Source organism: Cervus canadensis, chromosome 4 (assembly GCF_019320065.1).
Source record: "Cervus canadensis isolate Bull #8, Minnesota chromosome 4, ASM1932006v1, whole genome shotgun sequence".
Classification (NCBI taxonomy): Eukaryota; Metazoa; Chordata; class Mammalia; order Artiodactyla; family Cervidae; genus Cervus; species Cervus canadensis.
In genome coordinates, this window is record NC_057389.1 from 26,038,784 (window position 1) to 26,062,037 (window position 23,254).

The 23,254-nt window shown below is 35.7% G+C and overlaps 1 protein-coding gene across 2 annotated transcripts in view; it reads left to right on the forward strand.

Moving 5' to 3' along the window:
* Positions 1 to 23,254, forward strand: part of EDIL3 (EGF like repeats and discoidin domains 3) — a 541,530-nt gene that overhangs the window by 376,559 nt on the left and 141,717 nt on the right. For both annotated transcript variants that reach the window (XM_043464715.1, XM_043464716.1), the window contains 2 exons: positions 21,347 to 21,502; positions 23,019 to 23,163. In XM_043464715.1, coding sequence (XP_043320650.1) covers positions 21,347 to 21,502; positions 23,019 to 23,163 — 301 coding nt within the window. The remainder of the gene's footprint in view (positions 1 to 21,346; positions 21,503 to 23,018; positions 23,164 to 23,254) is intronic.

Below are 23,254 nucleotides of genomic sequence, written 5' to 3' on the forward strand. Positions count from 1 at the left end.
CGTTCCTGTCTTAATTTGGTGGTGACAGGTGAACTGCTGAAGGTTTGAAAACAAAGAAGTGATCTAAGATGGGAGAAAGTCTCCAGTTCAAGCCACCAAAAAAAAAGTGTAAGATAGTATGCCTAATTTTCAATGTCCTACAAACATGATTAGTATTTTGTTATCAGAAATTTTATATCATTTTTAAAATCATATGAATCTTAGAATAATGGGTTATAAAATTAAATATAAACCTAGATTTACGGATGTAATTTTGTATGAAAAAATTTGGTCAGTAGTTAGTATGTATAGCTCTTGACCATTAAAAATTACTTATTTTCTAAATCTGTGTCACACCCTAATGAAAGCACAAAAATAAAAGAATGATATTCTTCAATTTAAAAATAATTTATTCTTCAAAGTTTTAAAAATGTTAGATCAAGTTTTATTATAGTGTTTAGTTAGGGGAAGTGGAAATAAAAGTTTACCAATGATTTAGTCATTAAATTTTTTGAAGATTTTTTTAATTGCCAACATCTGTTCAGCAAATTATTATTTTAAAATAATGAAATGTATTCTATTTTCTTCCTCCTAAGCTTCAAATATTTTAATATTTTGCTGTGCAGAATTTTTTTGGGGTAGTAGCAGATCTGTGTTTCTTTGAAAAAATGAAGTGTTACCTTTCTACTTTATCAAGGAGTTGATGATGTTGGACAAGAGTTGAGTGGGGAGTAGAATTATTTCTGTACTGGCCTTTGCTCTTTGTGTGGTCTTCTCCTTACTTCTCAGGGAGCAGAGATAACCAAAATTCCCCCATCATCTTTCCCGTTGGCCCATATAGAAGACCAGAATTATCCAGTTTATTTCTTAGGGCAGATTAAAAAAAAAAAAGCAAAGAAATAGTGTAACGTGTAAAAGCACTTTGGAAAGTAGAAGTTAAAGAAATGGAGTCTAATATGCCTGATCAGTGTGAAGAAAAGAATCATTTTCTTCTTTTTGTTGCTTTCCTACGCTTGTAAATGAGAAATTCAGCTTTGTTCTTTCCTGGAAAGAATGGTAATGATAGCAAACAGTCACAGAATCCCTAAAGATGCTAGGCACCTAAGGGTCAGCATCACCTTTAATACTCTGTCAACACGGTGAGTTGGATAGCATCTCTTTACCATTGTATGGATAAAGAAATTCTGTATCAGAATGGTTAAGAACCTTGCCTAAGGTCATGTTAGGAAATTCCATGGCACAACTAGCTTCCTAGTATGGGTTTTCAGAAGACAAACATCTTAAGTACAATGATCTTCTCCCACCCCGAAGAAACAAGAGTTCCTGTTGTTCCTTCTAATATCCCTTGGTGGAGGCAGGAAGGTTTGAGTCATAGCAGTTCTTATCACTGGTCATCACCTAGAAAGGAGAGGCTGTCTGCATAACTTAAAGACTTAAAGTTCAGGGTTTCCAGTTGCAGGCTTTTGCTGCTCTTTGTTATCTTTCCAGTGTTCCCATAAGAGGTCCAGGCTCAATAAGTCCAGTCCCAGATGTCAGTTGCTGTGGAAAAACTGAGTTCAAATTTCAGGATTTATTTGCTCATAAAAGGATTCACAAAGTCCAAATAGCTTTGAGCATTTTATCTTCCATATTTTATTTAAAAATGTGCTTAGTCACTCTGTCGTGTCCAGCTCTTTGCGACCCCATGGACTGTAGCCCGCCAGGGTCCTCTGTCCACGGGGATTCTCCAGGCAAGAATACTGAAGTGGGTATGCCATGCCCTCCTCCAGGGGATCTTCCCAATCCAGGGATCAAACCCAGGTCTCACAAATTGCAGGCAGATTTTTTACAGTCTAAGCTACCAGGGAAGTCCCTTTTTAAAAAATAATTAGATATTTAAGTGTGGTGCCCATAATTTTCGTAAAACTGCAATGCAAATTACAAATGAATCCTTCTTATAGAAGTGTAGAAACAGGTGGCAGGATTAAAACATATTACTTGCTTCTTCTAGGGAGACTTCATTATAGAGTGCAATAAATCTTTTGTATCAGGCAGCACTTTAAGAGACTATGGAATGTTGCCAGTGTGAGTCTGATTTTAGACTCATAGGAAACACTTGCTTTCAGCGTGTCTGAAATTAGATAATCTGGTTATCTCAGGTAATAACATTCCTAGAAGCCACCTCTAGGTCTGCAGTAACAATTTAATAATAAAGAAAAATAGCCGAGCACTATTTGGTTTGTCTGTTTAAACAGAGTTTTTGAATTTTGAAGTTAAGTTCTCAAAAAAGCCATGAAATGTTGTCTGTTTGATTATTGTTTAGAACATTTGCTGATATATTCCACTGTGACAATGAAACTTAATTTCTAAAATTATTTAATTGTATTTTTGAAACACAGACGGAAGATTGTACTTATTTAGATTAAAATAAAGCCAGAAGAACACAAGAACCATAGAACACTGTTATTTGGTGATGTCTGCTGCATCTGTGTCCCAGAGGTTTCCACTGTTTCTGTTTAGCGCTCTGATTTCTCTTTCTGGTTAATTCATTCATATCGCCCAGTGATAGACAATAATATCCTAGTAAATTGGCCACTCTCTTTGCTAGAACATATGTTTGCCTACACTTTTTCCTTCACTACATGAAAATAAAGAGTATCATACTATTCAGCTCCCCAGAAGTACCTTTTACGTTTTTATTATGTGATATTTGTTTCTGTCTTGGTGTTTAATTCATCCCATGTCCACATTTTCAATTTCAGGGCACTTACTGCCACAACCAATAATATCTTCACGAATAGAAAAGTATCAGGTTTCTCATAGCAAAACTCAGAAACTCTTCTGTTGACGTTGCTGGTGATTGTATGTAACAACACCACACTGAAATAAGAAAAACAGAGAGAACTTGGGGGATAAGGCATTCTTCTCTCCCTGCCAACCCTTCATCGTCCTGAATAAGGATATGAGTATCAGGGAATTCTCAGATTTAGCTAAGACTATACTCAAAGTAACAAGAGAGCCTGCTTTTAGTTTTTCTTTTCTGATTCCCTTTTCACTGTCCTCAGTCACGCTCGCTTTGAAGTGCGCTCAGTAAAGTGGTTGAAGCAGAGAACCCTAAAGTGAAATTCCCCCCCCCGACCTGGGTCCTGAGCCAGATATTAGAAGTAAGGCGCCTCTCCTAACATCTGCCTGATTTATTTATTTATTTTTAATTGATAAACTTCTTAAAACTTTCAACATGCTCATTTCTCCTCCTCGCCCCTCTTTCCTTGGTGGAGCAGGTGATGGACCGCCTTCCATCCACCTAGAGCTGTTGCTGCTGACCCTGGCCACCTAAGGAGCTTTGGCAAGTCCAGCCCCCCACCCGCAGCCTCCTCTTTTCTCTCCGCTTCACAGCACACCCACTGCTTTATGCTTGTGCATCTAGGACATGTTTTTCCTTTTCGGTATCACCTCAGTCTTCTTTGAAAATATATAGATTAATAAAGTAACCTTATTTTTATTATTTCTAAGGTATCTTTATTGAGATGAATGTTTCTACTCGTGCACTATTATCTTTTTCTCTTTTTATTCATCTGTTTTCATCCCCATGTTCTATCTTTCTTTGTAGTTTCGATTTTTCTCCTTCCTTCCTCCCATCTTTCGCTCCTTCCTTCCTTCCTCCCATCTTTTTACTGAATCTATTCAAACTGCCAGGCTTTTTACAAACAATGACTCCTTTCATTCTTGTTCCAGTGTAACCAGAAAAAAGACAAAACTCTAAAGTTCAGAGCTCAGGAATTAAAATCTATACCTCTGACCATAAAACTTGATTTATGAGAGTTCTGGAGTACTACTAGCTTAATATATACTATTACATCTAACTGAATATACAGATTGAAATCTTTGAACAAAATAGACACAGTTCAGTTCATTCCTGAATATAAATACTGGAGGGTGTTAAGAAACTAACCGCAGCAAGTACCAAGAAAGGGGAGAAGAGTGAAATACACTGAAAGCCCTTCAGAAACAGGTGGAAATTCAGAGGAAACTGTTATGCCAGGACTCTTGGAACAACTAACAGATTACACCCATGATGGTGTATTGCTTCTGTTTCAGACTATTTAGTGAATAGGGTGTTCCACTTTGACTGGAAATTTTACCAGGTGCAAAGAGTCATAAAGAGATTATAGTTTTTAAAGCTTATTCACATGTGTGCTTTCCCCATCTTTTCTTCAAAGAAGACAGTTGGGTTAATTGAACCCATGTCACAGGTTGACCAGCATTCAGAATAGTGGAGGATAATTTAGGAATCCTCTTGTCTGGAGCTTCAGAACCAATTATTAGGTTAGTTAATCAAAACTGATTAAAAGAAAAAAAAATTTAAATTGGTTATTATTTCCTTAAGAAATGTATACTTTTCTTTTAGTTCAAGCTTGACTATGTGCATAGCTAATACACAATTTCTCGTTATGTTTTATTGGTTCTGATATATCAACCTTATCCTGTTCGGCAGATTATTTTATTACTTAATCTTTTACTTGATACTTTTACTATTTAAATGATAATCCATAACTCTCATCATTCAGAAAAGAAAAATTAAGAATTAAAAATATTCATTAGCACTAAGTGGTCACTTTAAATTTTTTGAAAATTATTAAAACATTGGTATTGCCAGGAAAAATATCAATAACCTCAGATATACAGGTGATACCACCCTTATGGCAGAAAGTGAAGAGGAACTAAAGAACATCTTGATAAAGGTGAAAGAGGAGAGTGAAAATGCTGGCTTAAAGTTCAGCATTCAGAAAACTAAGATCATGGTACCTGGTCCCATCACTTCATGGCAAATAGATGGGGATACAATGGGAACAGTGACAGACTTTATTTTCTTGGGCTCTAAAATCACTGCAGATGGTGACTGCAGCCATGAGATTAAAAGACACTTACTCCTTGGAAGGAAAGTTTTGACCAACCTAGGCAGAATATTAAAAAGCAGAGACATAACTTTGCCAACATAGCTCCATCTAGTCAAGGCTATGGTTTTTCCAGTGGTCATGTATGGATGTGAGAGTTGGACTATAAAGAAAGCTGAGCGCTGAAGAACTGACGCTTTCGAACTGTGGTGTTGGAGAAGACTTTTGAGAGTCCATTAGAGAGCAAGGAGATCAAACCAATCAATCCTACAGGAAATCAATCCTGAATATTCACTGGAAGGACTGATGCTGGAGCTGAAGCTCCAATACTTCGGCCACCTGATGCAAAGAGCCAACTCATTGAAAAAGACCCTGTGCTGGGAAAGATTGAAAGCAGGAGGAGAAGGGGACGTCAGAGAATGAGACGGTTGGATGGCATCACTGATTCAGTGGACATGAATTTGAGCAAGCTCTGGGGAATGGTGAAGGACAGGGAAGCCTGGCATGCTGCCATCCATAGGGTCGCAAAGAGTCAGACAGGACTAAGCAAGCAAGCAGTGGAATATGTTATCTAACCTTCAAATCTTCATTTTTTTTCTACAGCAAATCACAGACTACTGATTGTTTGTGTGTCCCAATAATCATGAAATAAACAACCCCTAAGTGATTTTAACATGATTTAAGATGATTTTAACATTATTTTCCTACCAATAAATTATGAATCAAGCATTTATTTTTCTTATTAATTGATCTTATTAAATTAACTACACAAGGAGACCGCTGATCTGAGTTGACTTTTTTAGTAGAGTTTTTTACAACATTATATTAGTTTCAGGTGTACAGAATAGTGTTTCTGTATTTTTATAGTTTATATACCATTAAAAGTTACTATAAGATAATGGCCATAATTCACTGTGTTTATGCTGTATATCCTTGTTGCATTTTTAATACATAATAGTTTTTATTTCTTATTTCCATACCCCTAACATGCCACTCTTCCTTCCCTCTCCCCACTGGTAACTACTAATTTGTTTTCTGTATCTGTGAGTCTGTTTATGTTTTGATATATATGAACATTTGTTCTATGTTTTAGGTTATACATATAAGTTAAAAGACTTAGAACTTGTCTTTCTCTGACAATTTACTAAGCACAGTATTCTCTAGATCCATCCATGTTGCTGCAAATGGCAAAATATCATTCTTTTTATGGCTGAATAATGTTCATATATGCATATATCACATCTTCTTTATCCTTTTGTCTGTTGATGGAAACTTGGGTTACTTTCATATCTTGGCTATTATAAAAAGTTCTGCTATGAACATTAAGGTGCATGGATCTTTTCAAAGTAGTATTTTCATTTTTTCCAGATATGTACCCAAGGGTGGAAATGCTGACTCTATTTTTAGTTTTATGAGGAACCTCCATATTGTTTTCCATGGTGACTGTACCAGTTTACATTCCCATTAATAGTGTACAAGGGCTCCCGTTTCTCCGTATCCTTGCCAACATTTGTTATTCTTAGACATTTTAATGATTGCCATTCTGACAGGTTAGAGGTGATATCTCATTGTAGTTTTGATTTGCATGTCTCTGATAATTAGTGGTGTTGAGCATCTTTTCATATCCTGTTAACTGTTTGTATATTTTCTGTATATTCAGGTTTTATACCCATTTTTTATTGAATTGTTTGTTTGTTTTAATATTGAGTTGTATGAGCTGTTTGTATCTTTTAGATCGAGTTGACTTTAATGCCTTAGCAGCCTACATAAGCAAACACAAACCTAAGCCTATAAATTACTCAAGGTTAAGAAATGGAAACCTACGTACAACCAATCACAACCAACCAACTAGACTTTCCCAAATGATGCAACTGCTTAAGCTATAGCTAATCAAATAATTGTTTTACTTTCCCCTCTTCTCTAAGTCTCCCCTAAGCTCCTGTTTGTGGACCACTCTTAAATCTGATTTGATGCTACCCCATTTCAATCAATGTTTGATCAGATAAACTCTTAAATTTTTAATATGCCTCACTTTATCTTTTATAAATCTTTAATTGGCACATGTTTCCTAGAGTTTCTTCTAAAAAATTTTCCTCTTCCACTTCCCAAATATTACAAAATTTTAAACACTGAAATCTTTTTCAGTTAAGTGAGAAAGTAGTTCCTTTTGGCAAACTGCGTTTATTTGCATTTTATGTTCGTATTGTTTTTATGTAGCAATACCAGGTAGCAGTCAAACTCACACTGGAATGTATTATTTAGGCATATCACAACTTCTAGCTTGAGGTAAAAAAAAAACAAAACAAAAAGCAATTAACTATTCGTAAAGCTAATTGCTTATTTAATACTAGTCTTTGCCTAAGATTTATAACTGTAAATACTTCTAAGTATGTTATTATGTTTGAAATGCTTATGGCACTGTATTTTATACCAGAGGATGACTATCAGAAAATACTTTTGTATGTACTGTTACATCAGATGGCCATTATTCATTGTTCAGTCGCTAAGTCCTGTCTGACTCTTTGTGACCCCATGGACTGCAGCACGCCAGGTTTCCCTGTCCTCCACTATCTCCCAGAGTTTGCTCAAATTCATGTTGATTGAGTCAGTGATGCTGCCTTACCATCTCATCCTCTGCAGCCCTCTTCCCCTTTAGCCTTCAGTCTTTCCCAGCATCAAGGTCTTTTCCAATGAGTTGGCTCTTTGCATCAGGAGGTCAAAGTATTCATATGCTTCAGCTTCATATGACATATTTAAGTTCTTTTCCTTGAGAGCAGAAGTGGAAATGAGAAGCACCAATGATCCCTTCCCCCACTTAGGATATCATTTGCTAGCACTGATTTCAGGATGAACCTCCTTTTTTTCCTGGCATTGTCACTCATTCCCCATCTTCTCTCATTCCTCTTCTCTTATAGAAATTCAACCTAGAAGAGATGATGTATGACCTTTCATTTTACCTTTCCTGTGTTGATTTACACAAGTGATTTACTGGAAAGTTCGCGATGTTGTATTATGTTGTATATGTTTTTTAAATATATAAATGCTATTGTGTATATTTCTGTTTTTTACACATTATTTTTTTTTAAACTTTTTATTTTGTTTCGGGGTATAGCTAATTAACAATGTTGTGCTAGTTTCAGGTGGAGAGCAAGGAAACATAGCCATATGTGTACACATATCTATTCTCCCCCAAACTCCCCTTCCATCCAGACTGCACATAATAATGAACCAAGATCCATGTGCTATACAATAGATCCTTATTGGTTATCCACTTTAAATGTAGCAGTGGGTATATGTCCATCCCAAACTCCCTAACTAACCCTTCCCCCTGGCAACCATAAGTTCATTCTCTTAAGTCTATGAGTCTCTTTCTCTTTTGTAAGTTCTTTTGTATAATTTCTTTTTAGATTGCACATGTAAGGGATGTCATACAAAATTTCTCCTGTATATGACTTACTTCACTCACTATGACAGTCCCTAGGCCCATCCACGTTGCTACAAATGGCATTATTTCATTCTTTTTAATGGCTGAGTAATATTCCATTGAATCTATGTACCACATCGTCTTTATCCATTCCTCTTGTCAAAGGACACTTAAGTTGCTTCCATATCTTGGCTATTGTAAACAGTGCTGCAGTGAACAAGTCTGCATGGATCCTTTCCAGTCATATTTTTCTCCAGATATATGCCCAAGAATGGGATTGCAGTGTTACATGATAGCTCTATTTTTAGTTTTTTAAGGAACCTCCATACTGTTCTCCATAGTGGCTATACAATTTGCATTCCCACCAACAGTTTAGTTCCTACCTCCACACCCTCTCCAGCTTTTATTGCTTGTGGATTTTTTGATGATAGCCATTCTGGAAGGTGTGAGGTCATATCTCATTGTAGTTTTGACTTGCATTTCTCTAATAATTAGTAATGTTGAGTATCTTTTCTTGTGCCCCTTGGACATCTCTATGTCTTCTTTGGAGAAATGTCTATTTCAGTCTTCTGCCCATTTTTTCATTGAGTGCCCTGTTTTGATGCTGTTAAGTATCATGAGCTGTTCGTAAACTTTGGAAACTAATATCTTGTTGGTCACATCATTTACAAATAGTTTTTTTCCCAATCTGTGATTTGTCTTATCTTTTTTTTTTTGTCGTTTCCTTTGCTATGAAAATGTTTTTGGATTTAAGTAGATCCCATTTGTTTATTTTTGTTTTTATTTCCATTTCTGGGAGATGAATCGATAAAGATATTGCTGCAGTTTGTGTCAGAGAGTGTTCTGCCTTTATTTTCCTCCAAGAATTTTGTAGTATCTGGTCTCACATTTAGGTCTTTAATCCATTTTGAGCTTGTTTTTGTGTTTGGTGTTAAAGAAGGCTCTGATTTCATTTTTTTCATGTGCCTGACCAGTCTTCCCAGCACCATTTGTTGAAGAGACTGTCTTTCCTACATTGTATAGTCTTGCCTCCTATTTCATATATTATTTGACCATAGTTGTGTGGGTTTATTTTGGGGTTTCCTATCCTCTTCCATTGATCTATACTTATGTTTTTAGATAGCTATTGAGTTGCCCAAAATATTCATTCGCATTTTTCTATATAGAAAAGCTATTAACACTATTGTTTTCCTGTACAGAAAAACCTGACCAACTTTTGCCAACCCAATATATATGAATCTAGTTAATCACGTCCAGATCTCAGAAAGTATGCCTTTGTGAATGTGTGCAAGAGCACACACGGACACATGTATTTGCACACATTTTATATTAAAAATCTCTATTCCTCTAGAGATAAGTCATTTCAGCTGCTATCTGTTGCTAATATAAAAAAGTTCTACAATAAATATATATATGCATTTCTCATTGAGCACCAACAGAGAAATTTGAGGTGGGAGGAATGCTCAGGAATAAGTTGATTAATTTTTACTAACAACTAATGGATTGAAGTAACTATGTCATTTGATACTCCCACCATCAGCAGAGGAATACTTCAATAATACTTGATATTTCCTCATGTTTTTTGTTTTGCCATTTTGGCTATAAATTCATTGTTAGTTATAAATTGCTTTTTATTTAGTTTGCATTTACTTAATTGTGAAAGTTAACTATCTGGATTGCCTATTAACATGCTTTGCTCCATTTTCTGTTGGTTTCTTCATCTCTTTGGAGTTTGCATGAGTGTGTGTGTGCACGCGCGCACACACACGCTTGTAATAACCCCTTGTATATTTCACATCAGTAGTTCTCAACTGAACTTGCAGTACGCATGGAGGCAGGAATGCCCAAAGATCTGTTCAGAAGGTTCACAGGCCAATGCTATTTCCATAATGATTATAAGATTTTTCTCACCATCTTCACTATATTAACATTGGTACTGATGCCACAAAAGAGTGGTGAATAAAACTGCTGGAGCTTTAGCACAAATCAAGACAGTGGCATCAAACTGTACTAATAGTCTTTATAGTCACCTTCATCATGCACATGCTGGAGAAAAAAAGAAAAGACAGATCAAGCTCAATTAAGAATGTCCTTCATGAAACAGTAATGATCATTAATTTTATTAAGTGCCAGTGCTGGCTGTATCTTTAATATTCTGTGTGATGCTATGGGCCTCACAGGCAGAGCACTTCTGCGGAGTACTGAAGTGTGGCGATAATCTTGAGGAGCAGTACTTGGGAGACTGTGTGATTTGCAAGCTGAACCACCACCTCCTTTTTTCAGAATCAGGTTTACTTCAAAGAACAACTAACAAACCATGACTATTCACAATTGGATATTTGGCAGATATTTTCTTGAAAATGAACTTAAGTAGCCTTGCCATATTAGGGAAAATAATTGACAGTATTTGTTGCTAGATAAAGCTTGAAATTACAAGGGAAAATTAGAAGTTTGGAAGATGTAATTGCCAGCATGAACTTGAGAGCGTCCAATGTTTTAAGATTTTTAATGAAATTGGTAGTGATATTAACAAACATGCCTTTTTTGATATTATATAATAATAAAATGTGTAATCTTTTAAAGAGTCCGCATAGCTCAGTGATTCTGCATTTTCCAAATGACCAATGCATGATGTTACAAAACCAAAAATGCATGGGAATAAAGATCCATTCAAAGTGCAAAATAAGCCAATGGATTTTAACATGGTGAATATGAGAATTTCCCTGGTAGATTTTAGATTATACACTACAGCTAACATTTAAGAAACTGTTTTTTGTCAAGTTGTGATATGGTAGCAAAGAAGACTATGAACACTTATCTGGAAAGGTTATTAAAATGCTTTTTCTTTTTCCAACTAGATATCTATGTGAAGCTAGATTTTCCTCACATACTTCAGGCAAAGAATATTTTGTAGTCCACTTGATGTAAAAGCAAATATGAGAACCTACTTACCTTCTCTTAAGTCAGATACTGAAGAGATTTAAAAAAATATAAAATGAATCACTACTCAGTAAAATTTTGGCTTTGGACAATTTTATTTTATAATATGATGAAGCTTATGTTAAGATGTAATTAGTTTGCTACTGTAATATTTGATTAATATGTTTATTATGATTATAATAGTTCTTTTAAAAATCAAATATTTCTAAAATGTGTTATTTTCATCTTTAATACAGTAAGCATTTTTATATGTGTGTGTGTGTGTGTGTGTCCCACAGTATCAGATGTGAGTGCATTTGCTTTTTAGGGCCCTCAGTAATTTTTGAGAGTAAAGGAGTCTTGAGATCTGAACGTATGAGAACTGGTGCACTAAATAATGTGCCAGTCTTTGACATTACAAATATCAAAGGCTGCCACCTTTCTATTAACCTTCCCTGTGATGTACTTGGTTGAATAGAAACCTTTAATTTCTTTTTGGAGCCAATTTCATTCTTTGCTTCACATTTTGTACTTTTCTGGTCTTCTTAAAAGAACATTTTCTTTAACTTCAGGGTCATGAAAATATGTGTCTACATTTTCTCCTGTTAGATGAATAGTGTTACTTTTCACATTTGGTCTTTAGTACATTCCAATCCAACTTCATTTTTCTCTATATAAGAGAATCAATTTTCCCAGCACCATTTACTAAATAATCTGTCCTTTCCCCACTGACTTGTAATGCTGCCTCAAGTGTAAATAAATATTTTAGTCTCTTTTTGGATCCCCCTTCCAATTCATGTGTATTTTTTCCTACCTATGTGCTGCTGTTGTTCAGTCGCCCATTTGTGTTGAACTCTTTGAGACCCCATGGACTGCAGCACGCCAGGCCTCCCTGTCCCTCACCATCTCCCGAAGCTTGCCCACGTTCATGTCCATTGCATCGAAGATACTATCCAACCATCTCATCCTCTGATGGCCCTCTTCTCTTTGAGCCCTCAGTCTTTCCCAGCATCTGGGACTTTTCCAATGAGTCAGTTATTCACATCAGGTGACCAAAATACTGCGGCTTCAGCTTCAGCATCAGTCCTTCCAACCAGTATTCAGGGTTGATTTCCTTTTAGATTGACTGGCTCGATCTCCTTGCTATCCAAGGGACTCTCAGGAGTCCTCCAGCACCACGGTTCAAAGGCATCAATTCTTCTGCGCTCCGCCTTGTTTACGGTTCAGCTATCACAACTCTACGTGACCACGGGGAAGACCATAGCCTTGACTATATGGACCTTTGTTGACAGAGTAAATTTATTGTATTATCTCATCCATTAAAATTCATACTGGAATTCTATAAGATCTTCTAGTTAAAAAATATTCTCCATAAGATCATATTAATTAATTATTTTTGAGGTAAATTTCTAGGTATTTTATAATTAGTTTGGTATTATAAATAGCATCTTATCATTTTTTTTCACTTTATTTTTTTTCACTTTAATTGTATGTGTATTTTGAATAGGTAAGACACCTACACATTAGAAGTTTCAAAAGACACAGAAGATTATAATAAAAATTCTTCCTACTTCTCTCTCTTCAAGATATCTGTTTACCTCTGTTTGAAACTATTGTTAGGCAGTTTCTTGTTTTTGCTTTCAGAATTATAATTATATACAAGAAAGTATGCATATCTATTATTTGCCCTTTATAGTAAAGAGGAGTATGCAGTATCCCTTGTCCTGTTACTTTCTCTTCTCACGCAATTTCCAGATAATTGTAGATCTGCTTTGATAGCACACCAAAACTTGAAAGCACTAGTTTCTTAAATTGTATCCCAAGATCTCTCTCTCCTCTCCTTGTCCGCTTCCTCTCCTTCATTCCTATTCTTTTGTCTTACAACTGAATTGTATTCATTTTCTGGACTTCTCCATAATAAAATGGCTTAGACCCCTATAGACAGACATTTTAAATTGTTTGAAATTGTGTTATATATAGCACTGCAGGGGACAACTTTGTACCCAGAGAACAACTTGGTACCTGCATCATTTTGCCTATACATGATTATACTTTTAGCCAACATTCCTAGAGTAAAGTTGGTGACTTTAAGAAAATATGCATTTGTCATTTTGTTTCAAGTCACTAAATTGTCCTTCATAAAAGACTCTGTCATTTATACTCTCACCATGAATGTATATGCTTGCCTATTTCTTTATACTTTTGCTATACTGTATAATTTTTTCTTTTTTTTTTTTGCTTTTTGCTCTTGTGAAAGGTGAATTTTAGTAACCTGGGGTAGATTTAATTTGATTTATATGAGTAAGATTGAGTATCTTTCATATGTTTAATATTCATATGTATTTCCTTAGATGTCAGCTAGTGAAATCCTTTGCTCATTTTATCCACTAATTTGAGTATTGTTTATTTCGTATGCAAAATTTCCTTACATACTGGGATCTATTTACTGATTTTCTCTTCTGTTTTATTGATCAGTCTGCCTTTACATGTGCCAGGATCATGCTATTTTGATTATTTATATTTTCCTTTGATAATTATTGATACAGATTAATTAAATATGGATCTTACATTAAGCAAACTGGCAGAACTTTTTAATTAATCTTTATTATTTTTAATTTCTCTTGAATTTTCAAAGTAAATTTTTACATCATCTGCCAATATGAACAATATCTTTATCCCATCCCATTGCCTTTTAGAAAGGATTTCATAACCTGTCTTTCTGCTCACTGCTGTCTTCTTCAACTGTGACTCTTTGCTTGAAGTTCCCCATTGGGAACTTGTTCAGTTTCATTTTAAACTTCATGTTACTTTATATTTTTTATTTTAATTATTTCCAATTGGTTCTTATTTATATACTTGTTTCTGTCCTATGTTCCAAAAACTTCTTCATCTTAGAGATTTTTAAAAAAATATGAAGTCTTAATTTGCCACTTTTAAATTATTTTTTTCTATATTAGTTCTTTTTTTCTTCTTCTTTTCCTGAAAGTGTTGTTTTTTATTAATATCTTGGCTAGTGATATACCTGGAGGGAAAGGTGAAACCCATGCCCTAGCTTCCTTACTCCAAGTGAATTGACTATGGCTGTATTCAACTAAAATCTGTCTTCTCCCTGCAGAAGACCTTGTCTACTCCAGATATTGCTTTTACCAGGACCTCCATCCCTCTGTTTTACTTTCTTAATCTGTGGAGAAGGAGTGTGGTACAAAAGGTGAAGCAGTCAGGTCTTTTAGTGACTATAGGCTCCTCATTCCCACCTGACCCCCATAGGCAATAGGCTGGAAATGGGAAAATTGGGGAGGAGCCAGGCAAACAAAATGAAAATGAGATATGGCACATCTAGAAAGCTCTTCCCTCAGTTACCTGTTTTCATCAGAATTGGCTCCTGGAGTTCCTCTGTGCACACCCCAGACACACAAATATGCACTAGTCTCAAAGACTCCTGAGGGTTTCCCAAGGTTTTTTATGTTAGAGTTTGATCAGTCTCAGAAGGCTTTCTGTCCTAGAATATATTTGATGTTGGATTCAGCAGAGAGAGCTAGAAGCCCATGCTAGTTTGCCATCTTGTCAGGAACTCATTGATTTCCCCCTTTCCCCCATGTTGAATCTAATGGTTAGATTTACACACACACACAGAGGCACACACAAGTAAACATAATAGCCCTGAATGTCTTATTAGTACATAGCTTTGGAAGTTGATTTCAAAAAAAAATTTTTAACATGGTTATTATGATTATCAGCTCACATAAGGGAAGAACATGGAAAAGGAATGCTCCTTTTCATTTAAAGAACAAAAAAGCTAAAAAATCAACCCAAAAAAGCAACCATAGAGCTTTCTGGGTGGCAGCTGTTACTAAATTTCTGCATGCATTCTATCATGTAATTTTCACATGTAAGAATTCTATTAAAATTCCTTTTACTGGGGAGGAAATTAAATTTCAGAAAGCTTAGACAAGTTGTTGAAGATTATATTGGTGAGAAGTGGAAAAAACCAGGGCTGAAACTATCAGTCTTTTTTTTTTTTTTTTGTCTTCTGGGCTTTGCCTGGATTCTAGGCATTCTAGGTCCAGATTATGTTTCTTAATATTTACATTAATACAGGGAAAACAGTTCACTCAAAATACCTTAGAATGTAAATACTTTTATTTTTTAAGGACATGCAGTGTACCTACTACCCAGTGGAAAAGTAATTTGTGTGAAACAAGATAAATAAATGAAAATATTTTATTGCATATCCAAACATCTATCAAGGTCACAGGAAGTAACTTTGGAATTTCTTATGGAATCCCCATTCTTTAGTATATTTAAACCTTCATACAGGCAGAAAAAAACAGAATAGAAATCAGATCACTTTCTGGCCAATGTTATTTTACAAAGAATCACAAAAATCCCTAAATAATGTTGGAGTAGGATGAAAGGGAATTGCTTGCAGTAAGTTTTATGGTAGAGATATTTCTAAAATCAGGTGATAACCTTCTTCCAAGGCTTAGCTTATTTCTCGCAGTAATATAGATTCCTGGTATTTAAATTTGAATATGAACATGACAGTGAAATCATAGCTCTTTTATATATGATTTTCTTATTATTCCAAGCTTAATAGTGCTAGATAGAGGAGAACTCAAAAGCCTAAAACTTAATAATTGCTAATAACTCCTGAACCAGTATTCTGTGAATCACTTTTTGGTTTTTATTTTTTATTTGATGAAAACAGTACTGAAATTTAATTATAAATACCTATTAAAGTGTTTAGTATACGAAAGGAGAATTCGATGACAGAGGAGCCTGGTATAGTCCATGGGGTCACAAAGAATCGGACACGACTGAGCAGCTAACACCTTTAATTTCAACTACTTAAAATAGATACCACCTGAGGAGGGTGCTGCTTTACTTTCTGGAGTTCCAGTTCCTTGAGATATATATTCAGAGTTTATAAATATTAAAGCAAATAAGAATCTTTTAAAACATCATTTCTGCCATGACTTAGAAACATGTACTCAGATTTTCATTTTTTGATTGTTACCCAACTTGAGCTTCAGAAAAATTAGTCAACAGCTCATCAGCTGAAACTCTAGCAGAGATAATTTGGCCATCTACAAGATGGTGTAAACAAGATAATTGAAACAAGATAAAAGATAATTGAAAAAGGAATGTTCAGCACTTTCAAGTGGAATTTGGCTTCCAAAATGGGAGGAAATTTTATTCATAGTGTCCAGTGTTTGTTATATATATTAGAAAGATTTAGACTATGAAGACTCTCCATTTGAAAAAAGATGAATGCTTATATAAGGTAGTGGATGAATATGGCTCTTTCACAGCATTGTGCTCATGTGCCTAATATGTTAAGATAGTCTCTTTTGGAGCTTATCTTTTCCTAATCTAGCAATTAAAATTCCCAAATCATTCTTTAGAGAACTAATTGAGTTTAAAGAGTAATAAGTAAAATTTACCTTGATGGTGAATATTCTCTTATTTGTACCTCCAGACAAAAATGGGACATAAAATGTATTCATGTCAGTGATTTTGATGTCTTAAGGACTAAAATGAGAGAAGCAAAATTGGATATATGAGTCAACTCAGTTGGCCCTGTTGGAGAAAAAAGAACCCACAGGCCCAGAAATTAATAAGAAAAATATCATTTAAAGGTTTGCATTACAGGAGTGAAAGATGGGCATGCTCGCCTATCAGAAGCTGGGGACCATTCACCCCAGTTCTTTAGCTCATCCAATTTGTGGATTTTCTTTATACACAACTAAGACACAGAATCGAGGAAGACAAAGACCCTGATGCTGGGAGAGATTTCAGGCAGGAAGAGAAGGGGACGACAGAGGATGAGATGGTTGGATAGCATCACCGACTCAATGGACATGAGTTTGAGCAAGCTCCGGGAGATGGTGAAGGACAGGGAAGCCTGGTGTGCTGCAGTCCATGCGGTTGCTAAGGGTCAGTCATGACTAGGCAAAAGAACAACAATAACAAAGACAGAGATTCATTTTGTGAACATTAATTGGGGAAGGACAATCTGAGATAGAAGATGAAATTTAAGGAAACTCAGAATAGAGAGGAAAGTGGACTGTGCCATGTTAGCAAAATTTCAGAAGCTGGAAAGGGCACTGACTACGTGAAGGATTCAGGATTTCCCTTAACATGTAAAACACGTGTAAAATCTATGTGCTCTGCTGTGCTAAGTCACTTCAGTCATGTCTGACTCTTTGTGACCCCTGTGGACTGGAGCCTGCCAGGCTTCTCTGTCCTTGGGATTCTCCAGGCAAGAATACCGGAGTGGGTTGCCATTTCCTTCTGCAAAGAATCTTTCCAACCCAAGGATAGAACCTGTCTCTTATGCCTCCACCTACATTGACAGGTGGGTTCTTTACCACCAGTGCCACCTAGGAAGCCCCTTAAAATCTATAAATCCAGGGAAATGAAAGATTGTAGACTTTTAGAACTAACACCCAAAAAAGAGGTCCTTTTCATTATAGGGGACTAGAATGCAAAAGTAGGAAGTCAAGAAGCACCTGGAGTAACAGGCAGATTTGGCCTTGGAGAACAGAATGAAGCAGGGCAAAGGCTAATAGAGTTTTGCCAAGAGAACGCACTGGTCATAGCAAACACCCTCTTCCAAGAGAAGACTTCCGAGAGAAGACTCTACACATGGACATCACCAGATGGCCAACACCAAAATCATATTGGTTATCTTCTTTGCAGCCAAAGGCAGAGAAGCTCTATACAGTCAGCAAAAACAAGACTGGGAGCTGACTGTGGCTCAGATCATGAACCCCTTATCATCAAATTCAGACTTAAATTGAAAAAACTGGGGAAAACCACTAGACCATTCAGGTATGACCTAAATCAAATCCCTTATGATTATACAGTAGAAGTGAGAACTAGATTTAAGGGACTAGATCTGAAAGACACAGTGCCTGAAGAACTATGGACCAAGATTCATGACCTTGTACAGGAAACAGGGAGCAAGACCATCCCCAAGAAAAAGAAATGCAAAAAAGCAAAATAGCTGTCTGAGGAGGCCTTACAAATAGCTGTGAAAAGAAGAGAAGTGAAAAGCAAAGGAGAAAAGGAAAGATACACCCATCTGAATGCAGAGTTCCAAACAATAGCAAGAAGAGATAGGAAAACCTTCCTCAGTGATCAGTGCAGAGAAATAGAGGAAAATAATAGAATGGGAAATCTAGAGCTCTCTTCAAGAAAATTAGAGATACCAAGAGAACATTTCATGCAAAGATGAGTTCGATAAAGGACAGAAATGGTATGGACCTAACAGAAGCAGAAGATATTAAGAAGAGGTGGCAAGAATACAAAGAACTGTACAAAAAAGATCTTCACGACCCAGATAATCACGATGGTGTGATCACTCACCTAGAGCCAGACATCCTGGAATGTGAAGTCAAGTGGGCCTTAGAAAGCATCACTATGAACAAAGCTAGTGGAGGTGATGGAATTCCAGTTGAGCTATTTCAAATCCTCAAAGACGATGCTGTGAAAGTGCTGCACTCAATATGCCAGCAAATTTGGAAAACTCAGCAGTGGCCACAGGACTGGAAAAGGTCAGTTTTCATTCCAATCCCTAAGAAAGGCTATGCCAAAGAATGCTCAAATTACTGCACAATTGCACTCATCTCACACGCTAGCAAAGTAGTGCTTAAAATTCTCCAAGCCAGGCTTCAGCAATACGTGAACCATGAACTTCCAGATGTTCAAGCTGGTTTTAGAAAAGGCAGAGGAACCAGAGCTCAAATTGCCAACATCCGTTGGATCATCGAAAAAGCAAGAGAGTTCCAGAAAAACATCTATTTCTGCTTTATTGACTATGCCAAAGCCTTTGACTGTGTGGATCACAATAAACTGTGGGGATCACAATAAACTGTGGAACATTCTGAAAGAGATGGGAATACCAGACCATTTGACCTGCCTCTTGAAAAATCTATATGCAGGTCAGGAAGCAACAATTAGAACTGGACATGGAACAACAGACTGGTTCCAAATAGGAAAAGGAGTACGTCAAGGCTGTATATTGTCACTCTGCTTATTTAACTTATATGCAGAGAACATCATGAGAAATGCTGAGCTGGAGGAAGCACAAGCTGGAATCAAGATTTCTGGGAGAAATATCAATAACCTCAGATATGCAGATGACACCACCCTTATGGCAGAAAGTGAAGAAGAACTAAAGAGCCTTTTGATGAAAGTGAAAGAGGAAAGTGAAAAAGCTGGCTTAACTTAACATTCAGAAAACTAAGATCATGGCATCCAGTCCCATCACTTCATGGCAAATAGATTGGGAAACAGTGCAAACAGTGGCAGACTTTATTTTTTTGGGCTTCAAAATCACTGCAGATGGTGATTGAAGCCATGAAATTAAAAGACGCTTACTCCTTGGAAAGAAAGTTTTGACCAACCTAGACAAAAATATTAAAAAGCAGATACATTACATTGCCAGCAAAGGTCCATCTAGTCAATCTAGTCAAGGTTATGGTTTTTCCAGTAGTCATGTATGGATGTGAGAGTTGGACTGTAAAGAAAGCTGAGCGCCAAAATATTGATGCTTTTGGACTATGGTATTGGAGAAGACTCTTGAGAGCCCCTTGAACTGCAAGAAGATCCAACCAGTCCATCCTTAAGGAGATCAGTCCTGTGTGTTCACTGGAAGGACTGATGCTGATGCTGAAACTCCAATACTTTGCCCACCTCATGCAAAGAACTGACTCATTTGAAAAGACCTTGATGCTGGGAAAGATTGAAGGCAAGAGGAGAAGGGGATGACAGAGGATGAGATGATTGGATGGCATCACCGACTCAATGGACATGAGTTTGGATAAACTCTGGGAGTTGAAAATGGACAGGGAGGCCTGGTGTGCTGCAGTCCATGGGTTTGCAAAGAGTTGGACACGACTGAGCGACTGAACTGAATTGAGCTGAACTGAGACTTTTTAATAAGCTATAGGTTTGTCTGGGGTACAAACTCCATGGATTGCTTTTGTGGTTCCAATTTTTGACTTTTTAAATATATGACATGAATGTACATATTTTTAAAAAGTGATTCTAGAGGAGCTGGTTTCTTCATATACAACCTCTGCCATTTCATATGTTAACTCCCATAGTCCCATCAGAGAGTAGAAAGCCCTTACCACTTGAATGTGAAGATTTCCTGATTTCTCTAGAAATGGTCTGTGAATTATACCAATTTAGATCTCTTATACTTTGTTATCATTAAGATTAATAATTAAGAGAGGAGAGCTTTATAGCAATTTGTCAAGATCATTAAAACATTATCTTTCTTCTGAACTTGAGATTTTAAAGACATCATAAAGGCATTTTAAAGTGAATGTAACAATTTTTAATGTTTGCCATATATGTAGAAAATATTTTTCTTACATGGTAGGATTTAATGAATTATTATGTTGTGTTAAAAGGAAATTTCTATTTAAATATGAGAAAAATGTTGAAAAACTTCTTAGGTGATAATTATGCTATAGTAAACTATTATATTATGACTTGGAATGGGGAGAAAATATGGAGAAAAAACATCAGTTAGAACATCTCCATATAATGGCAAGTATTTGGTGAAAAACTCTCCATGATGAGTGTGTACTTAACACACAGGAGAAACTACAGTATAAAGATTCAGAAACCGAAGATATGTTTGTATTTGTTTTTTGTCACCATTGTTGTCTTTCCTTTTTTTTTTTTTTTTTATTCTAACACCCAAAGATCTCAGGGATTTGCATGTTTTAAATTAAGGAAATTTCTTGAAGTCTAAAGCAGTTGAGACACAGTAACAGTTATTTTGGTATTAGTTTCATGATAACATCATTGAGGTTATTTTGAGGAGATAATATGCTCATTTTTCACTTTGCTAACACATACTTACATATCATAATCATCAAATGCTTTCAATACTTATATTTTGGGGACATATTACTCTTCTTAAAACTTGTTCATATATATTGCTTTACTTTAAAAATGAAAAGTATACCATTAGAGATAGGCATTTTGAAGCTAAGCTTGATATAGACTTGTTTTGTACTATTTTAAATCTTCACTAATAAATAAAAATGTACCATTTTCAAATATGATACTGTAAGCATTGTTATCTGAAAGCAGTGAAATTATAGTTGATTGTGCCTTATCTCCTCAGATCAATTTACAAAGAAAAATGAGAGTTACTGGTGTGATTACTCAAGGAGCCAAGAGGATTGGAAGTCCAGAGTATATCAAATCCTACAAAATAGCCTATAGTAATGATGGAAAGACTTGGACAATGTACAAAGCGAAAGGCACCAATGAAGACATGGTAAGACTTCCATGTCATGCTTAATTTGAATGTAACCTGTCATATGTAATCTATTACCGAGTGACTACTGCATATTCAGAAGTTTTATGTTTTTGAAAATAAATTTATAATTTTTTAATGGAAAAAAATGTAAAAACAGTGTTATGGAGAGGGTAAGGAGTTATCCCAAATTATCAGTGTATAGTAGCGACCATTTAACTCTTCCTCAGATTTTAATTAGTGGGCCTATAAACACTTTATCACAAGGTTAGCATAGTCCTATGCATGAGAGTTAAGTTTTATTTCAACAATAGTCAGCTTTAAATTTCATTTTATTGCTTTGACAGATCATCCCTCTCCTTAAATAAATATAGATCAAAACTGTTAATTTTAAAGAAAAAATAAAATTTTTAAAGAGAAACACCAAGTTATAGGAAAGATAAATATCTTTCTATACTTAATATCTTAATATTGGAAGAAATTTTTATTATTCAGCAGAATAAAGTATTTTAGAGGAGTATTTATCTGTGTGCATCTTCCATAAGGATATTCAGTATCTCCTTTGCCCTTTCATATATTTCCAATTTTTTAATTAATTTTAACACAAATTTCTAATTAAAAAAAAATCAGCACTGTAGCTCATTCTGTTTAAAACTGAGTCATTAAAATAGACTGATAAATTTTATGAAAGATTTTTTTAATTACCTTATTAAATGAATGTAAATAGGTTTTTTGATTACTGGGTTATATAAAAGATAAAGTGAAATGAGATTTAAAGGAATTAAAAATAACACATTTTAGAGATAAATTGATTTTTCACTGGAGATATATATAAAGAAATATGAGTCTTTTATCCAGTGATATGGGACTTGAGGACTCAGACCCTAAAGCATCATAAATTTGATCACAGCTTTAGAGAAACTAAGTGGTCAGGAAACAACATTGAAGGCTGGTTCCTAAAACAACATATATAATTACTAAGTAGCAAAATGAACAGATAGACCCAGATCCCGGACTAAGTTGAGGAAGCATTTCCCTTTAGAAGCATTCCATTCTAAAGGACTGGACTTAAATTGATAAGCCCAACATAGGAGGGTATCGATTAAGCCATAGGTTACAGTGGTTTACAGCTTTAATGAGAATTCCATCTATAGGTTTTAGATTTGCTTCTGATGGCAAAATAAGCTAAAGTTGCTTAGTCATGTCCGGCTCTTTGCGACACCATGGGCTGTTTAGTCCATGGAATTCTCCAGGCCAGAACACTGGAGCGGGTAGCCTTTCCCTTCTCCAGGGGATCTTCCCAACCCAAGAATTGAACCCAGTTCTCCCATGCTGCAGGCAGATTCTTTACCAGCTGAGCCACAAGGGAAGCCTGATGGCAAGGTGCTGTCCAAATGCTCCAGACCTCTAAATTATTTAATCCAATCTTTGAGGGATTTGGTTGGGTAGGATATAGGGTCAATATTTGAAAATAGGTTTTTTTTTTTTTTTTTAAGCTGCGATTAATAATTTTAAACTCTGTTCTTTCTTTATATAGGTATTCCATGGAAATGTTGATAACAACACACCCTATGCTAACTCTTTCACACCCCCCATAAAAGCTCAATATGTGAGACTCTATCCCCAAGTTTGTCGGAGGCATTGCACTTTGAGAATGGAACTTCTTGGATGTGAACTGTCAGGTGAGTCTCATGTTATCTATTTTTGTACTCTCTTTAAAGGAAAACAAAGCACAATTATATGTAGTGTGTTGCTAGCTTGAAGCTTTTCAAT